The sequence below is a fragment of the Hemitrygon akajei genome, chromosome 19, assembly GCF_048418815.1.
Source record: "Hemitrygon akajei chromosome 19, sHemAka1.3, whole genome shotgun sequence".
In the NCBI taxonomy this organism is placed as follows: Eukaryota; Metazoa; Chordata; class Chondrichthyes; order Myliobatiformes; family Dasyatidae; genus Hemitrygon; species Hemitrygon akajei.
In genome coordinates, this window is record NC_133142.1 from 72,962,062 (window position 1) to 72,986,338 (window position 24,277).

Below are 24,277 nucleotides of genomic sequence, written 5' to 3' on the forward strand. Positions count from 1 at the left end.
CTCCTTTGGAAGCCTCACACTTACCAACGGCATCCTTGCCAGAGAACAACCTGTCCCAATCCACACTTTTTAGATCCTTTCTCATTTCTCCAAATTTGGTCTTTTTCCAGTTTAGAACCTCAACCTGAGGACCAGATGTATCTTTGTCCATGATCAAGTTGAAACTAATAGTGTTATGATCACTGGAACCAAAGTGTTCCGCTACACACAGGGAATCCCTTAGTTCATTATCCTTGGAAGCTTGTCGTCAAATTCAATTTTCCTACCTCTAAGCCAAATATATCCTTTGAAATAAGGTGCACAACCTCAAAATGCCTTTATAGTTCTTTTTAAGAAAAGATTTTCTTGTTACGGGAGTGAAGAATCAAATTTTTTACACTTATTTTATTCAGCCTGCCAGTTTGTTGCCTCAGTTAATCTATCTGTAACACTTGGCAATCTCTTTCCATCTTAATGTTACTTTACTTTCTAATTTAGCATCGTCAGCAAACTGGAATACTTTACAATTGGACCCTTCGTCCAAGTCATCACTGTAACTTATAAATAACTGAGACCCAAGCATTGATCCTTAAGAAGTCTGGTTAATTACAACCTAACAGTTCTAAAAATAATCCGTTTATTTTTGCTTTGTTTTTTTATTTGCTAGATGCTGGGGGGGCTGTTTCTCCGGTTGTGGAATCTAGTTCCATGTGGCACAATTTCAGAATAGACTAAGAGGAGGAGAAATTCTTCACTCAGTGATAAGCTTTGGAATTCTCCAGCTTGGATGGCTGTGAAGAGTCTGTCATTGTGCTCATTCTAAATGCAGATTTTTGGATATTGGAGGGATCAGGGTTATGGGAGTAGTGGTGGAATATTGTGCTGAGGAAAAAGATCAGCCACTATCTTAATAAACTGCAGAGCAGAATCAATTTAATGAGCCTTTTGCATAAGAAACCAGCCCCTCTCTCAATATCACAAGAACAAAGGAGCTGGTTCTGGTCTACAGGAGTAATGGAGACAGGCTAACCCCTATTGACATCAATGGATCTGGGGTTGAGAGGATGAACAGGTTTAAGTTCCTCGGCATAAATATCACCGAGGATCTCATGGTGTATATGTACCGGCTGTGTGGTGAAGAAGGTACAACAGTGCCTCTTTCACCTCAGACGGTTGAAGAAGTTTGGTATGGTTCCCCCAAATTCTAAGAACTTTCTAAGAGGCATGATTGAGAGCATCCTGACTGGCTGCATTACTGCTTGGTATGGGAACGGTACTTCCCTCAATTGCAGGACTCTGCAGAGAATGGTGCGGGCAACCCAGTGCAGTTTTTAATTTGAACTTCCCACTATTCAGGACATTTACAAAGACAGATGTGTAAAAAGGGCCCAAAGAATCATTGGGGACCCGAGTCACCCCAACCACAAACTGTTCCAGTTGCTGCCATCTGGGAAACAGTACCGCAGCATAAAAGCCAGGACCAACAGGCTCTGGGATAGCGTCTTCCACCAGACCATCAGACTGATTAATTCTTGCTGATGCTACTGTATTTCTATGTTATATTGACTGTCCTTTTGTACATAACATTTATTATAAATTACTAAATTGCACATTTGAATGGAGACGTGACGTAAAGATTGTTACTCATGTATTTGAAGAATGTAAGTAATAAAGTCAATTCAATATTTTTACAAAACTGCTTAATGCAAACACCCAATAACAGAGTGGAGTCACTAGCGTGCGGTTTTACTTAATTTCTGTCAAGCAAATAAAAATTGGTCATGAATGTTAGGTTTTTGGGAGTGCTCAGCATGTTGAAATGCTCAGGGTTTCTATCAATACATTACTAAGATGGGTGCCACAATGTCATAGTAGTTAATGCGATGCTATTACACCTGGGCATTGAAGTTCAGGATTCAATCCCAACATCCTCTGTAAGCAGTGTCTATATGTATTCTCCGTGGAATGAGTGTTTTTTTCCCGTGTCTTCTAGTTTCCTTCCACAGTGCAAAGATGCACCGGGTAGGTTAATTGGTCAATGTAAATTGTCCCAAGACTAGATTAGGGTCAAATTGGAGTTGTTGGAGGTTGCTGGGTGGCGTGGCTCAAAGGGAGGAAAAGACCGATTCTGCTCTGTATCTCTAAATAAGCACATAAATGAGATGCTATTGATTACTTCTAGGGTGATGGTAACATGCCTGTCCCAGAATGGGGGAGAAAAAGCTGTCTGAGTAGTGTTTTATTCAAGAAAGTGAAGAATTTCAGAGGTGACTGTTTTCACATGCAAATACAGTAAGTGATTAGGAGGCCAAGTGGTACGTTAGCCATTATTACAAAAGGACTTGTAGAGAAGGAAGGAAGTCATTGCAATTGTATCTTGTTTTGGGTGAGACCACATCTGGAGTATTGTCTGGTTTATTTCTCCTTGCTTAGAAAAAAGATGTACATGAGGTAAGTGCCAAAGGAAAAGTGCAGCTACAATTTACCAGATAAGTTCTGGGAATGGTGGGCTTGCAGCACAGGGAGAGGTTGAGTGGATTGCACTGTTTATGTGAGGAGATCTCATTTGAAATGTACAAAATTACAAAGAGCTTTACAGATCAGTTGTTTAGAATCGGGGAGTACAGCTTGAGAATGTGGAGGAGTCTGTTTTGGAGTGAAATTAGAAATAACTTGATGCTGTGAACTATTCCAAAGGTTCTCTAATTAGTAATTGGTTATTATTTTTGTTTCTACTGACATTCAGTGAAAAGCTTCTGGGACATAAGTACATGGAGACAGAACAAAAGAAAAATCTTAAGAAATAGGAGCAGGAGTAGGCCACCTAGCCCTTTGAGCTTGCTCTGCCATTCATTAAGATCATGGCTGATCTGGCCATGGACTCATCTCCACCTACCTGCCTTTCCCCCATAACCCATAATCCCTACTATGCAAAAATCTATCCAATTTTGTCTGAAGTATATTTACTGAGGTCACCTCCATTGCTTCATTGGACAAGGAATTCCACAGATTCACTAATCTCTGGGAAAAGCTGTTCCTCCTATAAGATCTCCTCTTATTCTTCTGAATTCCAGCGAGTACTGTCCCAGGCAACTGAATCTCTCCTCATCGTCTATCTCCCTCATCTCTGGAATCAACTTGGTGAACCTCCTCTGCACTGCTTCCAAAGTCAGTATATCCTTCTTCAAGTAAAGAGACCAGAACTGCACACAGTACTCCAGGTGTGGCCTCACCAGTACCCTGTACAGTTTTTTTCTTGTCATTAATCCCTAAACAATACAACATAACAAGTATTTACATAGCATTTACATTGTATTAGGTTTTATAAGTAATCTAGAGATGATTTAAGTATACGGGAGGATGTGCATAGGTTACCGCAGATTGGGAATTGAAAATAAACTTAAGTTCTCTAAGTCGTAGCAGGTACATCTGGTATTATTTAGCATCAGTTAGTCAAATGTTTGACTTAGTATATAGTATATATTTTACCTTTCTATGCATATAAAACACTTAAGAAACATATGTATTTCAATAATTAAACCACTGTGTTGCTTAGTAATAATTGTAGTTTTCATTGGGGCAGGGCATTCACATGCGCCATTATTCTCACTTTATCCTTTAAAATTGTTCCAATTGTTGACCGACTGTAGCCTAATGCTTTTCCAATGACTGATGGTGTTTCACCTTTTTCCGATCACTTTATTATTTCCACTTTATTTTCAATCATCATCATTTTCTGGAACAGAAACACTGTGGGCGGCGGGTCCTGAGCTCTGCTGGTTCCTAAAGTCCACTGCACTGAGACAAGTGAAATAAGGTCTGGAGCTCTGCTGGGTCCTAAAGTCCACCGCACTGAGACAAGTTATATAAGGTCTGGAGCTCCGCCGGGTCCTAAAATTCTCTGACTTGAGCATCTGCGTTTTTTGGTATCCGTGGGGGGTCCCGGAACCAGTCCCCTGTGGAGGGCCGACTGTATTTAATGCCAGTTTTTACATAATTTAATAAGAGGTGCATTGAGGTTAGAGTAGATGCTGTTGTTCGTTCTAGCAATGATTCCACCTGCATTACAAAGGGGAGAGATATTAGGGTGTTACTTCAGAGGCCTTAGCAGAGAAAGTAGAAATTAGGAATGACATTCTATATCAGCAACAAAAGATGACGGAGTACTCCCCATGTTTCATCAGAGGGTGTGGGAATGGTTTGCAATGGAAGTCAATACTTAGACTTAGAGTTAAGTGTTATTTTAATTTGTGACTTTGCACTAGTGGTGAAGGTCACTTCCTGCAGCCACACCACAATCTTTGGATTTTTCAATTTCCCAATGACACTTTGGTTATTTATGAACAATCTCAATTAATCTGGATTTGTACTTAACATGCTATGTTTGCACCCACTTCCTACCGACTAAGATTGAATGATACTCCGACATATTTCCTGTTTTTTTTCCTCTCTTCTGAGGCCCTCTACAAGTTTCTCTGCTGAAAGACAGCGGTGTTGTGCCAGGCACGTTGCAAGTGTTGTATCTTGACATTAGGGCACAGGGAGATCACATAGTAGGCTGGGGTTTAAATCACTGGGTTGCTGGGTGCCGCAGCTTGGTGGACAGAAGGGCACGTTCTGCTCTGTACCTCTAAATAAAATGAAGATTACCACCAAGCAAATGTGTAAGAACTATACATTTACTTTTGACTGCTGCATGGAATTATTTTATTAATTTTGTTTGAAATCTTTATTAGTGGAGGTTTTAATTTTTTTTCACACTGTGGCTAAGTTTATGTGGAAATGGTCGGTAACGGAAGTAATCTGGAACTGTTGGTGAATGGACAATTGTGATTATGTTCACTGATGGCATACTTGCATAAGTTCATCACATGGGCATAAAGAGACTGTCTGGGTGGCTTTATCATTATTTGCACTGGTTCCTCAGTTGTTTGCCACATAATGATAATTCAAGAAGGATTCAAAAATGCTGATTTTTAATATGTTAAAAACATTTACAGAAGTGAAACAGTCCAGCAGGTAGTAACTGATGTATATCAGATTTCTTTTTATAGGAAGTTATTAGTATTGAAAAGGGAAATAAATGTTTGTATATAATAAGTTTATTAAATGGGTATAAATAGAATTCTAGTTTAGAGCTTAATTGGTGTGAGCGAGTCAGTACATTCACTTTGCTGCCTTTCAGGGGCACAATGTTAATGTCACCTATTGAATATTCAATAATGTTGTAACAAGTAGCCAGACATATTGAAAGTACAGTGGATTTTGTACGTAGAGGGTACTTTTAATTATGAAATACCTTTTTTTATTCAGTTATCCTATGAAGTTTAAGAACAAATAATAATAATAATGCATTGGAAATAAGTTCAAGATAGAATACTTTGCCTTTTAATGTTTCCTGTTTAATTACAGCAGGTTCTCAAGGATGCCCAAAATTTTGGGTCAACTTTACTTTATTATCACCAAACAATTGATGCTAGAGCGTACAATCATCACAGTGATATTTGTTTCTACACTCCGCGCTCCCTGAAGTACAAATCGAAGTAAATATAATAAAAATTAAATTATAAATCATAGTTAGAAAATAGAAAAGGGAAAGTAAGGTAGTGCAAGTCAGGTCCAGATATTTGGAAGGTACAGCCCAGATCTGGGTCAGGATCTGTTCAGCAGTCTTATCATAGTTGGAAAGAAGCTGTTCCCAAATCTGGCCGTACAAATCTTCATGCTCCTGAACCTTCTCCCGGAAGGAAGTGGGACAAAAAGTGTGTTGGCTGGGTGGGTCTTGTCCTTGATTATCCTGGCAGCACTGCTCCGACAGCGTGCGGTGTAAAGTGAGTTCAAGGATGGAAGATTGATTTGTGTGATGTGCTGGGCTATATTCACGATCTTCTGCAGCTTCTTCTGGTCTTGGAGAGGACAACTTCCATACCAGGTTGTGATGCACCCTAGAAGAATGCTTTCTACAGTGCACCTATAAAAATTAGTGAGGGTTTTAGAGGACAGGCCAAATTTCTTCAGCTTTCTCAGGAAATAAAGGTGCTGGTGGGCCTTCTTGGTAGTGGACTCTGCTTGGTTAGACCAAGTCAGGTCATTTGTAATATTCACCCCGAGGAACTTAAAGCTTTTGACCTGTTCCACCTGCGCACCACCGATGTAGATAGGGTTGTGCGGTCCGCTACTCCTTCTGAAGTCAACAACCAATTCCTTCGTCTTGCCGACGTTGAAGGATAGGTTATTGTCTTTGCACCATGCCACCAGGTTCTTAATTTCCTCTCTGTACTCAGACTCATCATTACCCAAGATGTGGCCTACAATTGTGGTGTCATCAGCAAACTTGTATATTGAGTTGGATAGAAACTTGGCTACACAATCATGGGTGTACAGTGAGTACAGCAGGGGGCTGGGTACACAGCCTTGTGGGGCACCGGTGCTCAGAGTGATTGTAGAGGAGAGCTTGGCCCCTATTTTTACAGCCTGGGTCCTGTCCGTGAGGAAGTTGAAGATCCAGCTGCAGATCTGAGTGCTAAGACCCAGGTTCCGGAGCTTAGGAATCAGTTTATTTGGAATGATGGTATTAAAGGCAGAGCTGTAGTCAATGAAAAGGAGCCTTACATATGCGTCTTTATTCTCCAGGTGTTCTAAGGAGGAATGTAGTGCCAGAGAGATGGCACTTGGAGTCCTGAGAAAGGACTGCATTTGATAGGGAGATTAACATTAATTGCCTGCAGGAATAGAAAGAGTGCCAAAACACGTTGTGAATGTGCAACACAAGTGGAACCTGTGTCTGATGTCAATGGAGTGCAAATTAGAATCAAATGTGTCAGATTCTTAAGAATAGCAGGTTTTTTTTTGGTTAGCAATTCATAGATGACACCTGCACTTTTTTTTAATGTAAAAACAAGAAATGCTTGGTTTAGTTTTCCATAGGTCTGGATTTTGCTTTGACACAATATGGAGTAAATTATACAGCTAATTTAGCAGTGCACATATGTGACTAGTTAAACATGGAAATTCAAAAAAGCAGTGTGATTTGCCCTGTCCTCTACAGTTTGTGCTGTAATACCGCATTGAAACTTAGAACCATAGAACATTACAGCACAGAAACAGGACTTTCGGCCCTTCTTGGCTGTGCCGAACCATTTTTCTGCCTAGTTCCACTGACCTGGACCATGTCCCTCCATACACCTCTCATCCATGTATTTGTCCAAGTTTTACTCAAATGTTAAAAGTGAGCCTGCATTTACCACTTCATGTGGCAGCACATTCCACATTCCCACCACTCTCTGTGTGAAGAAGCCCCCCCCCCCCCCAGCGTTCCCTTTAAACTTTTCCCCCCTTCACGCTTAACCCATGTCCTCTGGTTTTTTTCCCTCCCCTAGCCTCAATGGAAAAAGCCTGCTTGTATTCTCTCTATCTATACCCATCATAATTTTATATACCTCTATCAAGTCTCCCCTCATTCTTCTACGCTCCAGGGAATAAAGTCCTAACCTATTAAATCTTTCTCTGTAACTCAGTTTCTCAAGTCCCGGCAACATCCTTGTAAGCCTTCTCTGCACTCTTTCAAACTTATTAATATCCTTCCTGTAATTCGGTGACCAAAACTGTACACAGTATTCCAAATTCGGTCTCACCAATGCCTTATACAACCTCACCATAACATTCCAACTCTTATACTCAATAACACACACAAAATGCTGGTGGAACACAGCAGACCAGGCAGCATCTATAAGCACTGTCGACGTTTCGGGCCAAGACCCTTCGTCAGAACTAACTGAAAGGAAAGATAGTAAGAGATTTGAGTTGGTTAAGGGATTGGGATTTATCTCCTAACCCTCATTGGGTAAATCTGGAAACTAAATCTGTACAAGGATTTTCATTGGGTTCTATTTTAGGGACTTCTCTTCCCTTTGCTCTTTCTAAATTGCATAAACGAATTGACAATCCAATAGTCAAACATACTTTACGTATATGGTTTCAATTTTGGAAATTTTTTGGGTTGAATCAATTTGTTTTAACTATTCCTATTGTATCCAATTTCTTTTTTTATCCCTCTATTATGGACCAAGCTTATTCAGCTTGGAAGACTAAAGGTATACTACGATTTTCTGATTTATTTTTGGATAATTGTTTTATGTCTTTTGAACAATTATTTAATAAATATAATTTGCCTAGATCTCATTTTTTTTTTAGCTATTTACAGATTAGGAATTTTTTAAACACTGTACTTCCTACCTTTCCAAATCTTGATTCTTTGGGTATTTTGGAGAAATTGTTAGAATTAAATCCTTTTCACCAAGGTGTAATATCAAATGTTTACAATATAATTATGAAAATATGTTCAGAGGCCTTTTATAAGATTAAAATGATTGGGAAAGAGAACTTAACCTTACAATCCCTATTGAAAATTGGGATAAAATTCTTCAATTAGTTAATTTATCCTCTATATGTGCTAAACATTCATTGATACAGTTTAAAGTAGTGCACAGGGCTCATATGTCCAAGGATAAATTGGCTCGTTTTTATTCCCATATAAATCCTATATGTGACAGATGTCATTCTGAGATAGCTTCTTTAACTCTTTATGTTTTGGTCATGTCCACTTTTGAAAAAATATTGGAAAGATATTTTCGATATTATTTCCACGGTATTGAACATTGATTTACAACCTCATCCTATTACAGCAATCTTTGGTTTACCAATGATGGAGTCAATTCATTTATCTTCTTCGACTTGTCGGATGATTGCATTTCTTACATTAATGGCTAGAAGATCTATTTTGTTAAATTGGAAAGAAATTAATCCCCCTACCGTATTTCATTGGTTTTCTCAAACTATGTTATGTCTAAATTTTTTTTCTTCTTTTTCTTTTCCTTTTTTTCCCTCTTTATTAGTTAGTGATCAGTTTGTTAGAATAATTTTTCTTAGGGTAATAATATTTTTTTTCTCTTTTTCTCTTTTCTGTTTTTTCTCAACATGATATACCTAGTTTTTTTTTGTTTTATATGATATTTGTATCATTCATAATTTGGGAAGACGTAACTATATTGTACTTGTTGCTTGTGTATCCTTTTATGTTCATTTTAATTTTGTAAGTTTGTAATCCCATTATCTATGTATTAATCTTAACATGTTGATATTAATAAAAAGATTGAAAAAGAAAGAAATTTGAAAGTAGTGGGGGGAGGGGGAAATGCGAAATGATAGGAGAAGACCGGAGGGGTTGGGATGAAGCTAAGAGCTGGAAAGGTGATTGGCGAAAGTGATACAGAGCTGGAGAAGGGAAAGGATCATGGGACGGGAGGCCTCGGGAGAAAGGGGGGGGGGGGGGAAGCACCAGAGGGAGATAGAGAACAGGCAGGGTGATGGGCAGAGAGAGAAAAAAAACAACTAAATATGTCAGGGATGGGGTAAGAAGGGGAGGAGGGGCATTAACAGAAGTTAGGTAAGTCAATGTTCATGCCATCAGGTTGGAGGCTACCCAGCCGGTATATAAGGTGTTGTTCCTTCAACCTGAGTGTGGATTCATCTTGACAGTAGAGGAGGCCATGGATAGACATGTCAGAATGGGAATGGGACGAGGAATTAAAATGTGTGGCCACTGGGAGATCCTGCTTTTTCTGGTGGATTGAGCGTAGGTGTTCAGCGAAACGGTCTCCTGGTCTGCGTCTGGTCTCACCAATATATAAAAGGCCACACCAGGAGCACCGGACGCAGTATACGACACCAGCCAACTCACAGGTGAAGTGTTGCCTCACCTGGAAGGACTGTCTGGGGCCCTGAATGGTGGTGAGGGAGGAAGTGTAAGGGCAGGTGTAGCACTTGTTCCGTTTACAAGGGTAAGTGCCAGGAGGGAGATCGGTGGGAAGGGATGGGGGGGACGAGTGGACAAGGGAGTTGCGTAGGGAGTGATCCCTCCGGAAAGCAGAAAAGGGGGGAGGGAAAGATGTGCTTGGTAGTGGGATCCTGTTGGAGGTGACGGAAGTTAGAGAATTATATGTTGGACCTGGAGGCTGGTGGGATGGTAGGTGAGGACAAGGGGAACCCTATCCTGAGTGGGGTGGCGGGCGGATGGGGTGAGGGCAGATGTGCAGGAAATGTGAGAGATGCGTTTGAGAGCAGAGTTGATGGTGGAAGAAGGGAAGCCCCTTTTTTGAATAAAGGAAGACATCTCCTTTGTCCTGGAATGAAAAGCCTCATCCTGAGAGCAGATGCGGCGGAGACGGAGGAGTTGTGAGAAGGGGATAGCATTTTTGCAAGAGACAGGGTGGGAAGAGGAATAGTCCAGGTAGCTGTGAGAGTCTGTAGGCTTAAAGTAGATATCAGTAGATAAGTCGTCTCCAGAGATGGAGACAGAAAGATCAAGAAAGGGGAGGGAGGTGTCAGAAATGGACCAGGTAAATTTGAGGGCAGGGTGAAAGTTGGAGGCAAAGTTAATGAAGTCGACGAGCTCAGCGTGCGTGCAGGAGGCAGCGCCAATGCAGTCGTCGATGTAGCAAAGGAAAAGAGGGGGACGAATACCTGTATAGACTTGGAACATGGACTGTTCCACAAAGCCAACAAAAAGGCAGGCATAACTGGGACCCATGCGGGTGCCCATGGCTACACCTTTGGTTTGGAGGAAGTGGGAGGAGCCAAAGGAGAAATTATTGAGAGTAAGAACTAATTCCACTAGATGGAGGAGAGTGGTGGTAGAGGGGAATTGGTTAGGTCTGGAATCCAAAAAGAAGCGAAGAGCTTTGAGACCATCCCAGTGGGGGATGGCGGTATATAGGGACTATTGGGTGGTCTATAATACAATCCCATTAATGTGGTCATACTTTTCCTGCTTCGCAGCTCCACCCATATGGCCTCGGTAGATAAACCCGCTAATCTGTCCTGCCTGAGCACTGCTGTAACATTTTCCCTGACTAGCAATGCCACTCCCCGCCCACCCTTCATCCCTCTGCCTTTATCACATCTGAAACATCGGAACCCTGGAACACTAAGCTGCCAGTCCTGCCCCTCCTGTAGCCAAGTTTCACTAATGGCTACAAATGTCCTAATTCCACGTGTCAATCCACGCCCTCAGCTTGTCAACCTTCCCCACAATAGTCCTCGCATTGAAATACACACCTCAGAAGATTATTACCACCACACACAACCCTTCTATTCGTGACTTGACAAAGAAATAGGATAAAGTTATGGTACTTGCTCAATTTCAAGCTTTAAGATTGTTTAATGTCATTTCCTATACACAAATATAAAGAGAACAAAATAATTGTTACTCCAGATCCAGTGCAGCACAAAAAACATAGAAGATAAAGAACACAAAAATAATAATAATGAAGATGTACAACAAACATAAATACTTAAACTAGCTTATGTACATTGATTGTATATTCATGAAGTCATGCTCAGCTATACATAAGCTGACTGCCAGGAAAGATAAAGTAGGGGTGGAGTTACTGCATTTGGGTTTAAGGTAATTAAGGATTGTAATTTCAAGTGTAAATGAATTTTTAACTGTTCAATCAGTTAAAATTAGTCAAACATCATGATATTTGGTTTTGCAGATTTAGTTTTATAGCTGTAGCATATTATTCCTTCTGATTTTGTTTTTTTTTGTTACTTTCCTCTCTCACTATTTTATATCCTACCTTTGTCTCCTAGTATTTTGTTTTTCAAGGGTTTGCAAGTGTTTTAATTCTGACTTTGCCTACCTTGTAAATTTTTAAGTCGGAAGCATTGAACATCTTGGATGTTTCTTCATAGTTCATGCTCATCATTGTTCTTGATAGATAAGTGACCATTTTTACAGATGAACCATGGAGAACATTCTAACTGGTTGCATCACTGTCTAGTATAGAGAGACTACTGCACAGGACCAGAAAAATCTGTAGAGGATTGCAAACTCAACCAGCTCCTTCATGGGCACTAGCCTTCCCAGTGTTGAAGACATCTTCAAAAGGGAATGTCTCAACATACTGCATAATTATTGTAGTTTATAGTTTTTTAATGTATTGCACTGTATCGCTGGTGCAAAACAACAAATTTCATGAAACGTTAGTAATATTAAATTTGTAAGTCCTTGTCCAAAAGTCCTCAATAACTCTGGTTAGCTGTCAACATAAGCAATGATGTGTACTGTAACTTTTCTACTGACAGCAAAAGTTAGTTCATTCATGTATGGTGCTACAGGTCAATATTTATACAACAGTGAACTTTGAATTTCTCTTGTGTACAGTTGCACTGTCTTTTGACAGCTTGTTCGTATTGCCAGATTCCCAGCTTGTCCCATTGATCCATTTTCATTCCACAGGGATAACTACAGTGTCAAATGACAACATAACATAGGAGAATGAAGTTGTAGATTGTTGAACACTTCAGTAATTTCCATTCATTTAGTTATTGAAGTAGAAATTGCACAATGTGCTATTTCTGTTATACTTAGTAGGAAGTATTCCATGATGTATTAAAAGCTTTGGTACTGCAAATGCAAGTCCGTTTTTTTTGTGTGGCAAAAATTGCTGGTATTCTGTTTTGGCCTCATTGGCTTTTACACTACTTGGCTTGTGGCTCAGTATCAGAATAATTGATCTTTTTTAATGCTTTAATAAGGAAGTGAAAAATGTTGCTGCTTTCAGTTCTTATTGTTAATGGGTACCATTACTAGATTTTGATTCATTGCAAAATTCCACTTCATCCAGTGTTGATTACATCAGCAGTTCAGCCATGTCATGTTTTTCAAACTCCAGGAGGGCTGGGATTACTGTATACCTACAAAACTCTTCTATCTAGCAACATTGATGCACCATCAATATGTGTTGCTATGTGTTGTGATTTCACTGGTTAGGATCTAATATTGCACTCTTGTTTTACAGATTTGAGAGCACAGTTGAAACAAGTAAATTGCAGGACTTTGTAAGCCGTAGCAAGATGGCAAGATGTCGTAGTCGTTTTGTGTGCCCAGTCATTTTATATCAAGGAAAGGTACAATCTAGTTTCCTGTTCATATTTTAATTTAAAACAAATGAAATGGTGTGAATATAGGTATGTGTTATTAAAGTTAAAAAGTAATTAAAGCAGTAACATGGGCATCAAACTAATCTGATGTGTGTAAAATGAATAATTGTAAAGTTCAACAACTTTAAATGGATAAATTCCCAAGATAACAAAATGCAATGTGATTTTAAGATTTAGATTTTTTTTGCTCATTGTCACCTACTGCTGATATGATCACTGATTGAACTGCTGCATTATGATTACTAACCTTCTCTTGCCTTTAGTGCCTAGATTTATTGCCAGATTCTAGTGCTCCTCAGTAATTATTTTAGTCTGAGCTGCATCTGCTAAACTGCCACTTAGTAACCCAGTTATCTAAAAATAAATCCAAATTGGGGGTGGGAAGAAATAATTCCTCATCAGCTAGTCTGTTTTTCAAAGTTATTAATGACCGCAGTGACAAGGGAAGCACTGTTTGTACATCAGAAATCCCAGATGCCTTGTGATTAATGTTGTGGTTTACTGACAGGAAGATGTAGATCCAGATAGATAATGGCTTTCAGGCTGTGAAACTGAGTTTTATTTTTTATATATATTTTAAAATATTTATATTTATTTTATATATTTAAAAAAATTAGGACCATTCATATCTGATAAATCACTACTTTAATTCAAAGGAAGTGTCTTGGAATTTTTTGTAATTTGGTGACATCTTCCAATTTGTAGGGGAACAATCTCTTGGGATTATGAAAGATGTGAATGTTCTTTGAGATAATTGGGTTAGTTGGTCAAATGCAATTTAGTATAAAATGTTAAATGTAGAGCACTAGTATTATTAAGTGGAATAGATCTATAGTCATCCTCATCGGGAAAGATACCAGGAGTTGGATGTTATTTTTTTTAAAAATTAAGGAGTTGGAAATCCAAAGTAAACACAGAAAATGCTGCACAAACTCAGCATCAGTGGAAACAGAAGCAGAGCTGACTTTTCAGGTCAAGGAGCCTGCAAAAGTGAGAAAACAAACACATTTTAAGTTGCAGCGAAGGAGAAGGGTAGAGAGTATGAAAGAAGTATCTGTAATGGCATGCAGACCAAACTTATCAAAGTAAGAATTATTTTAAATCTGACAGATGGAGACCGAAGAGAGGAAAGATAAACAAATTGGAACGTCTGCAGGAATGATTGGGGGGGGGGGGGGGGTGGAATACTATTAAGTCCTGAAATCGTCTTTATTTCCTTTTGGAGACTCTCTGAGTCTTCATCATATATGCCAGGAAAGCACTAGATCCTTTTTTATGTAGGTCAGTTTAACATTGTAGGTGAAAGGGCGTGTACTGTGCTGTTTTATATTCTTAGAATAGACTTAAGGAATCATAGGTGCAGTGATCCATGCTGAAAGGGGAAGGAGCAGAAGATAAATTTGTAATCCTCATGATGAGGAATATTATGGAGAATAATCAATTGAATGTGGAGGCTTGTGTGAGGAAGGTGAAAGGGAACCCCATCCTTGCTTTAGGTGGCTGCAGAGAGGGCTGGAACAGAAGTGTAAGTAGTATAGGAGGTACTTTTGAAGTGCTGTCAACAGTGGTCGCTGGGAACCCTTTATTAAGGCAGCTTTTAGGCTCAGGTGTGGAAAGTCTCATTGTCAGAATGGATGTGATGGAGAGAAAGTGAGAAATTAGAACAAAGTTCTTGCAACAGAAGCAAAGAAAGATCTTTGCAAGTTAACTGAGAGAACTGACTGGGCTTAAAATGGGTCATTGTCTCTAAGCCTGTCCCTTATGATGATGGGATGTCAAGAAAAGGAAGAGTCAGATAATGTGAAAGGGAAAGCTGAATGAAAATTGGCAACAAAGTTAATGAAATTTTCAAGCTCTGTAGAGATGCAGCAAGCATTGTAACAGGAAAAGAGCTGACTGAAGGAGATCTCAGTGGTGTTGAAATGAGAGGTATTCAGTGGCCTGATGTTCAGTAGTTGGATTGTGGTCAAGTGGGAGGTGTCTGAGCTCTGGTATATGGTTTCTATAAGGTGGAGGTCAGTTTATCAAACCAAAACACCCTTGTCAGCAACCGGGGTGAGGATGTTGGGTTTGGTTCTAAACGAGTGAAATGTTACAAGCTCAGAACGGATTAGGTTAGAGTGATTAAGGTCATTGGAAAGCCAAGGTAATGTTGAATCAACAGTTAGTGATGAACAGATTTAGTGCTGAATTCTTTTTCTTCCACCTTACTTCTGTGCCCATTTATTTGCCAGGCAATTGCATCCCAGTGTGGAACGTATCTCCAGTGTCCTTGGTCCAACCTGGGGCCCTTCCAGTTTCTTGCTTTCTTTAAAGTTGGCCTCCACCTTATTATCAAAGCTCCACCCATTTTCACCACCCTTTCCAGCTCCCTCCAACTGCATTGTAAAACATACTTGTTTGCTCATTTTGCTAATTCTGATGAAGGGTCCTTGATTTCCAAGGTCAACAGTTCCAATGTCAGTAAGCATATAGCTTGGCAAAATTAAAAAGTGTCAAAGTGGGAGTTTTGTTTACAAAGTTATATACATAAAATAGGAATAAAGGCCTGTATATACATAGCACCTTTCAGGGTATCTTGGAACACTTAACATTCAGTGTAGCATTTTTGAAATGCGCAGTGAAATAATGATGTTGATGAGGGTTCAAAAGAGCTAATTGTTGCACAGCTCTGATAATAGCCATATAACCGATTTTGGCCGTGTTAAGGGACAAATATTATCCAAATTACTGATAGCATTATTTTTAAGAGGAGGAATGCTATGTAAGAATGATAAGAGGCATAGGTTAAGTCAGTGTTTCCCAACCTTTTTCACCCCAGCACCCCCTTAAAGCACTTTCATACTTGCCAATGCCCCTCTTATTTTCTGGTGCCCCCCTAGTGTAAAAACATGTCTACCATATGCTAACATGAGAAGAATGATTCTGCTTTAATTTTTTATTTGACTTTAAACCTAGCTTACACAGTACTTGTGTGCTGTACAGCAGCTTCGATATCAATATGGTCCTTGAGCTTGATGGTTTTTAGCAAGAGTTGAAATATCTGGTTCCAGTTCTGACAGCTAAAGCCTTAAGTCCCACATGTAACAATGTCCAAACGGTTTCTGTTTGTGAGTATGTGGTTCACTGCACTGAAGCCTCTTTCGACAAGGTAGTAGGATAAAAATGCAATAAAGAGCAGTTTGGCTCTTCTCCAAAGGCCAGGAAACTTCGTACGACAGTGTAGCCTCATATCACAAAAGCCGGCATTTTTGAAAAGCATTTTTGCTTCTTCATTGTTCTGAGTTTTGATAATTTCTTCTTGCAAACTCTCTGCCTGTTCTTCCACCTTGCAAGGAAATGGGGTAATTACCCAGACCGGAATTTCCAGATCATTCAAATCCATGACTCAATTCTGAAAATCCATCTTCAGTGACTGCAGGTGCAAGCCGTACACTTACAAATCACTGTCTATGAAAGAGAGTGCCATACTTTCCATGCAGAGGAACTGAGAACATTCATCTCCCAATGTTTTGCTTATATATTTCTGATTTTTCAATAAAAGTAGGCACTGCACTTTTTACCTGTATTAAATTGAAATTCTCACCCTGCTGTTTCATATTTAAGATGCTCATTTTGTCATACAGATTGGCTGGTATGCACATCTCCACACAGAAGTTCAATCTTGTTTTCCAAGCTCTTGTTGACTTTGAGCAAAAATTCAAACACAGTGTCAAATAGGTCAAAGAAACATTTTAAGCAGCAGCCTTTTGACAGCTAACACACTTTAGTGTGAAGAAGCAAGTGTTCAAAGTCTACATCGTTATTTTGGCATAACTGGTGAAACACCCTGCTATTTAATGGATGAGCTTTAATTTTGTTGATGGTAGATAATACAAGAGTCATACGTGAAAAAAAGACAGTGACTGAAATTTTTGGTTGCAAGATGTTGACAATGAATTACACAATGGATTGCAAACAAACTTGGAATTTATTTTATCATAAATGCCACAAAATCAGTATGGCGACCTGTCATATATGGTGCTCCATCTGGTGCATAATAAATCATGTTCCTAATCAGAATACCTGAATTGGATTGACTTTATTACTTGCATTCTTCATATACATGAGGGATAAAAATCTTTACATTACGTCTCCATTCAAGTATAGTTACTTATAATGTACATCAGGATAGTCAATATAATAGAGAAATACAATTGCATCAGCATGAATTAAGCAGTCTGATGGCCTGGTGGAAGAACCTGTCCCAGAGTCTGTTGGTCTTGACTTTTATGCTGTGGTGCCATTTCCTGGATGGTATCAACTGGAATGGTTTGTGGTTGGGGTGACTCAGGTCTCCAATGATCCTTTGGGCCTCAATGTATCCGCAATATACATTTTGAGCTTATCGTAGACTGATTCTCTGTTGATGTTTGTTTTTCTCTTTTTAAAAAAGAGAATCTCTTCATAAGCTTTTCCATTTTTGATAAACCGTACATAGCAATTAGCAGTGTGTCATTGTACGCACAGTTGACTCATCTAGTTGTATCCCAGTGTCTGTTTTTGTAGCTCTATGCATAGTTGATACTCAGTGTCTTCACTCATTTCATCAGTATGACGAGCTACAGAGTTATTACTCAAAGAAATTGATTTTAAAATACTAGTATCCACTTTGAAAACTGTGGTGAGCACTTCTGATAAAGCAGGCATTATTAATCTTTCACCAATTGTGTGAGATTTTCCACACTTTGCTATTGTTTTGGAAATGTTATAAGAAGCAATGAGACCACTTTCAAGGTCATTTTTAGCTTTCTTGGCAAAAGACCCAAGTGTGCAATGCTTTTCAAATGCTTCTTTCATCTTTTGGAACTGAGTAATGCCGTAAGTAGCCTTTGCAGGGTGTCTTTTTTTACAGAAGTGTTCCTGTAATCTTGATGGTTTCGTGGCTTCATGGAACAGTACAGTATTACAAATAAGATACATGGGACATCACTGATCTGATGGGAACGGAATAAAACCATGTTTTGTAGTTTCTGTTTCTTAGCAGTATTAGAATTCAAAGCTTCACAACCTTCAGACTTGTAGAGATTGCATTCGCTCGTACTTATCCATCATTAATTCAGATTCAGATTCAGTTTATTTTGTCATTTAGAAACCACAAATGCAATGCAGTTTAAAAATGAGACAACGTTCCTCCAGAGTGATATCACGAAAACATATGACAAAACAGACTACCTCAGAAAATCCACATAACGTTTGGCAATCCCCAATCCAGAGTCCGGAGAGGCTGCTGCATATTAACATCGCGTTACCGTCTTAGCGCGTTCCCTGGAAAGGAGCTCCAATCCCACCAGACAAACAAGACCTGCACAAAACCACATAGTTACAACAGTGCAAACAATAGCATAATTGATAAAAAAAACAGACCATGGGCACAGTAAAAATAGTCCAAAGATGTTAAAGGACTATGTTCAAAAGAAATCACTACACAGATTCCACAAGTCCCCAGGGTCCCGATAGACTCGCCATCCCACGCCGGCGGCAGAAGGGAATACCCCTGCTATGGACTTCCACGGCGCCGCCCGACTCAGCCTCGCAGACGCAGCACGCAATGAAAGCTCTGTCAAACCCAGCCTCGCAGACGCAGCACACACCGAAAGCGACCTGACCGCAGCGAACTCCGAGTCTGTTAAACCTCCGAGCTGATGACCATCCCCTCCGGCATAGCTTCTCCAAGCACCATCCTCTGCTGGGCGTATTAAGACAGCCCCGCCAATGGCTATTGGCAACGCAACCCCAAGGACTGGGGGCCTGTTCTTCCCAGCAGAGTCCCGGACCTCACAGCAGCAGCAGCAACAAAGGTGGTCTTCCTGGAGATTTCCCAATGTTCCTCTGTGCTCCCACGAACATTTTCAATTGATTATGATTGCGCATGGCGCCCTGCTTCACAAATAATAGATAATCAGCTCGGGACTAAATTAAAATAAAAAAATTAACACAAGCTGGGAATGTGTATCGGGTGTTGATGACAGCAGCCAGTTGACATAGATAGAACAATGGTGGTGGCACGCAGAGGAATGGCAAGATGAAGATGATCACAACAGGAAAAATTATGTTGACAAGAATTCAGTCTGGAATCTGAATGTTAGTTGGGATAGAGCTGGTGTTTAGCAAGCTACCTTTGCACTATTCTAGTTTGCACAGTTGACCAACCATGTAAGGTCTCATAATCCCCAAAGATGGTTCTTGACCGCACATTTGAAGCCCAGGTCACTTTGAGCCCCTCAAGAGGAATCCTCAGGGTTGGCAAGTTCACTGATTGCCTCTTTCACTATTTGATTCCGGCCAGCACTGTATCGTTTGTGCTACCTGTTTTCCATAGATCTGTAGAGAAAGTTGAGAGGGTGTACTTCACTTGCCGACTGTTAAATTGCATGAACTCATGTCATGGCACGAGTCAAGGGGAACTGTTGGACACCCTGGTTGCTAATTTATGTGTCTCCAGTAATGTCTGTTTGGTTGGTAAGGTCAGATGAGATTGCTGAGTTTCAGATGTGTTGTGACGAGTGCTCACTTGTGCAGAGTTATGGTTCTTCCTGTGGTCTCGTGCCTCAAGTTAGGGTGATGTTCCTCCCACTAAAGAATCTTGAATGCCCCCAAAGACTTCTATTTCTTCTAACATCCCCTTAGGACACATAATTACCCCCATTGGGAATCACTGGATTAAGTGGATGGATAGCTAGAGACTTTTACCCTGAGTGGAAATGGCTAATATGAGGAAACATAATTTTAATGTGATTGGAAGAAAGTATATGGGGGATTTTAGAGGTAAGTTTTTCTTTGAGTGGTGGGTGTGTAGAATGTCCTACCAGGGATGGTGGTAGAGGCAGGTTCATTGGGGATATTTAAGAAACTCTTAACGTATTTGCTGCATAAATCCCTCTCTCACCTGGATGGGGTCAGTGGTGCTGTGAGGATTACATTCCTGGACTTCTCTAGTGCCTTTAACACCATCCAGCCCAAGATCTTAAGGCACAAACTAACGGAGATGGGAGTAGACTCTCACATGGTGGATTGGATAGTGGACTACTTGACAGATAGACCTCAGTATGTGCGGTTGGGAGACTGTAGGTCTGACACGGTGGTCAGCAGCACAGGAGCGCCGCAGGGGACCGTGCTCTCTCCAGTCCTGTTCACCCTGTACACATCAGACTTCCAATATAACTCGGAGTCCTGCCATGTGCAGAAGTTCGATGACGACACGGCCATAGTGGGGTGTGTCAGGAATGGACAGGAGGAAGAGTATAGGAAACTGATACAGGACTTTGTGATATGGTGCACCTCAAACTACCTGCGTCTCAATATCACCAAGACCAAGGAGATGGTGGTGGACTTTAGGAGATCTAGGCCTCATATGGAGCCAGTGATCATTAATGGAGAATGTGTGGAGCAGGTGAAGACCTACAAGTATCTGGGAGTACAGTTAGACGAGAAGCTAGACTGGACTGCCAACACAGATGCCTTGTGCAGGAAGGCACAGAGTCGACTGTACTTCCTTAGAAGGTTGGCGTCATTCAATGTCTGTAGTGAGATGCTGAAGATGTTCTATAGGTCAGTTGTGGAGAGCGCCCTCTTCTTTGTGGTGGCGTGTTGGGGAGGAAGCATTAAGAAGAGGGACGCCTCACGTCTTAATAAGCTGGTAAGGAAGGCGGGCTCTGTCGTGGGCAAAGTACTGGAGAATATAACATCGGTAGCAGAGTGAAGGGCGCTGAGTAGGCTACGGTCAATTATGGAAAACCCTGAACATCCTCTACATAGCACCATCCAGAGACAGAGAAGCAGTTTCAGCGACAGGTTGCTATCGATGCAATGCTCCTCAGACAGGATGAAGAGATCAATACTCCCCAATGCCATTCGGCTTTACAATTCAACCGCCAGGAGTAAGATATGTTAAAGTGCCGGGGTTAGAACTCAATGTATTTAAGTAAACTACTTAAGAACTTTTTAAAAGCTATTATTAATGCTTTTTGAGAGGGTGATTTTAGATGCATATCATATTTTTACTGAGTTAAGTATTGTATGTAATTAGTTTTGCTACAATAAGTGTATGGGACATTGGAAAAAATGTTGAATTTCCCCATGGGGATGAATAAAGTATCTATCTATCTATCTATCTATCTTAAATGGACACATGAATAATAAAAAAAAATGGAGGGCTATATAGGAAGGAAGTGTTAGATTGGTTTTAGTGGATTAAAAGGTTGGCACGTTGTGGGCTGAAGGGCCTGTGCTGTGCTGTTATCTTCTATATAATTTTCTATTTGCGAGGATGTCTTCATCAAAAGATGGTATCTCTGACAATGCAGCATTCCCTTATGGCAGATCGTAAACACCTGAAATTTATTCAGTTCATTGATTTATAAAGATTTTTTTTGCAAAATAAAGCACACTTGTGGAAAAACAGAATTATACTGCCAGCAGCTGTAAAAATTCTGTGCTAGCATTTCAGATGAGGCTACATCAGGACCCTTTGAGGAGGGGTATCCAAAAACTCATGGCTGTCTGAGAGAGAGATCTTCATTTTATTTGTCCTGAATGGCTGACTCCCTTAGTTATGCAGGCAACATCTCCACAAAATTCTTGAGGATCTCATGTTTCAGTCAAATTACCTTCTGTTCTTCTAAACTCCAGCAGTTACAAGCTGAGATCACCCAACCTTTCTTCAAAAGATAACTTGCCCTTTCCAGCTATTAACTAAGAAAATGGTATCTGAATGGTTTCCAATGCATTTACATCCTTTAAGAAAGCAAATACCATAAACAATACTCCAGATGAGGTTGAATCAGTGCCCTTTGTATTTTAACATCCCATTTTTATATTGAGTTCTCCAAGCAATAAATAATAACATTCTATTGTTTTTCCCCAATACCTGAGGTTATATTAACTGAATCCTTTTCTGGCATTATAATCTGTTCCAAAAACATCAGAAAATGTGTACATTTTGGGATAGTTGTTTAATCTATATAGTATGATAAATTTGGAGTAGTTTATACAAGGTTGTTCACATATTCAAAGGAAGGATGCTATGCTATAAGGCAGAAGCACGTAAGCCAGTCACAATAATTCTTGGTATCAATAATTTTAGAACAGATAAATTGAATGTTTCTATTTGGGGGGGAAAAAGACTTCAGTTCAGCAAATTGATAACCCGAGGCTGCAGAGAGGTCTGGCAAAATTGTTTTGTTTTTTTAAATTTTTATTGTGTTTACTAGGCACAAGTAATTTTATTGAAGTTGGCTGAAAGTTCCTAACAAGTTATTAATGTTCTGAGCTCTCCGTATTCTGTCAGAATTGATTCAGCAGTCAAGTTCTCTGCTAAATGAGTTTCAGAGAAGGTGCTTGAAGTAATAAATAGTAAATCATTAGGTGAGAGTATGTGTAAGCTGTGATCTGTTATTGTTTTCATTGTATATTCAGCCAAAGTCTTTACTAGCAGAACTATAGTGTAATAAAGAAAAAATATCTATATTCTCTAAAGTGTATTCATTTATTGTTATATTGCTGTAATCTACTGGTGCATGGATTATTCATTTTAATTTTTTATTCTAGCACATTTGTCGGTCAGCAACACTAGCAGGATGGGGAGAACTATATGGACGCAGTGGATATAACTACTTATTCTCAGGTGGGTAGTGATTGATTTCATTATTTGTACATATACATTAATGTATATAAATGTACATTAATGTTAGCATTCATTTTGAGAGGACTGGAATATAAAAGGAAAGATGTAATGCTGAGAATTTATAAGGCATTGTTCAGATTGCACTTGGAGTATTGTGAGTAGACATTGGGCCCTTTATGGAAGAAAGGGTGTGCTGGAATTGGAGAGGGTCCAGAAGAGGTTCAACAGAATGATTCTGGGAATGAAATGATTAACATATGAGCGTTTGATGGCTCTAGGCCTGTACTTGCTAGAGTTTAGAAGAGCGAGGGAGAATCTCATTGAAACCTATTGAATATTGACAGGCCTAGATAGAGTGGATGTGAAGATGATGTTTCCTATAGTGGGGGAGTCTAAAACCAGAGAGCACAGTCTCAGAATAGAAGAACATCCCTCGAGGAGATGAAGAATTTCTTTAGCCAGAGGGAGGTGAATCTATCAAATTCATTGCCACAGACAGCTGTGGAAGCCAAGTCATTGGGTATATTTAAGTGGAGTTTGATAGGTTCTTGATTAGTACGGGCAACAAAGGTTACAGGGAGAAGGCAGGTGAATGGGATTGGGAGGGATAATAAATCAGCCATGATGGAATGGTGGAGCAGATTCGATAGGCTGAATGGCCTAATTCTGCTCCCATACCTTATGGTCTAATATGAATCAGTTGTAGATGTTTAAATGGATGGTACAGAAAGAGATCATTTAGAACATGTGTTGGTATTATGAAACGAATTGCATTATCTAGTACATTTATATACAAAATGTCTTTTCCAAAGTAGAAAGTTGATGAGAGAATGAAAGATCTGTCTCTGACTTTGCTGTTCTATTTTAGCTGAAGTTGATTTGATTTTGTGTTGTAGTGAAGTTGGTTGTGGAAATGTTAGGCCATGATACTTAATCGGCCGTTTCCTAAAATTGTGGCTGATCTTTTAGTACAGTGCCACATTCCTACAGTAGCCTCTTGCTGCTTTTAATATCTAAAAATCTATCCACCTCAGTTGAATACACTAAGCCATTCACCTTCTGCAGCTACCTTATGACACAAGAGTTTCTATCTTTTGGGTGAAAGAATTCTTCCTCATCTCTGCCTTGAATAGCAACCCTTTATTTTAAGACTCTAACCCCTGGATCTAGTTAGGGAAACATCCACGAGAAGCCAAGAAAATTGATGCAGGAGTAGACCACCAGGCCCCTTAAACCTGCCCTGCTGTTCAATGTAATCATGGTGGCCTCAATTCCTCTTCTGTTCCAGTTTCTCGTAACTCTCAATTTTTAAATATCTCAAATATTTATCTATCTCCATCTTAAATATCTGATGATCTACCTCTAGCATCTGCTGGACAATTTATCCAGAGAGTAACTACCAGCTGAGTGAAGAAGTTGCTCCACACATAATTTTTAAGTGTCTCGGCCCATGTTTGTGATTCCTCCATCACTTGCTTGCATTAAATGTATTTCCCTCACATTCCATCAACTTTTGCCAGATTGAATCACTCACTGATATACTAAGCCAAATGTACATTATCAATTAGCCTACTAGTCTGCACACCTTTGAGTTATGGGAGAAAATGAGAGCATCCCGTGTTTATAGGA

General features: G+C 39.8%; 1 protein-coding gene across 3 annotated transcripts in view; it reads left to right on the top strand.

The window, feature by feature from the left end:
• mtmr14 (myotubularin related protein 14) overlaps positions 1–24,277 on the top strand; it is a 116,687-nt gene that overhangs the window by 13,570 nt on the left and 78,840 nt on the right. For all 3 annotated transcript variants that reach the window (XM_073072858.1, XM_073072860.1, XM_073072859.1), the window contains exons 3-4: positions 12,843–12,951; positions 22,573–22,648. In XM_073072858.1, coding sequence (XP_072928959.1) covers positions 12,843–12,951; positions 22,573–22,648 — 185 coding nt within the window. The remainder of the gene's footprint in view (positions 1–12,842; positions 12,952–22,572; positions 22,649–24,277) is intronic.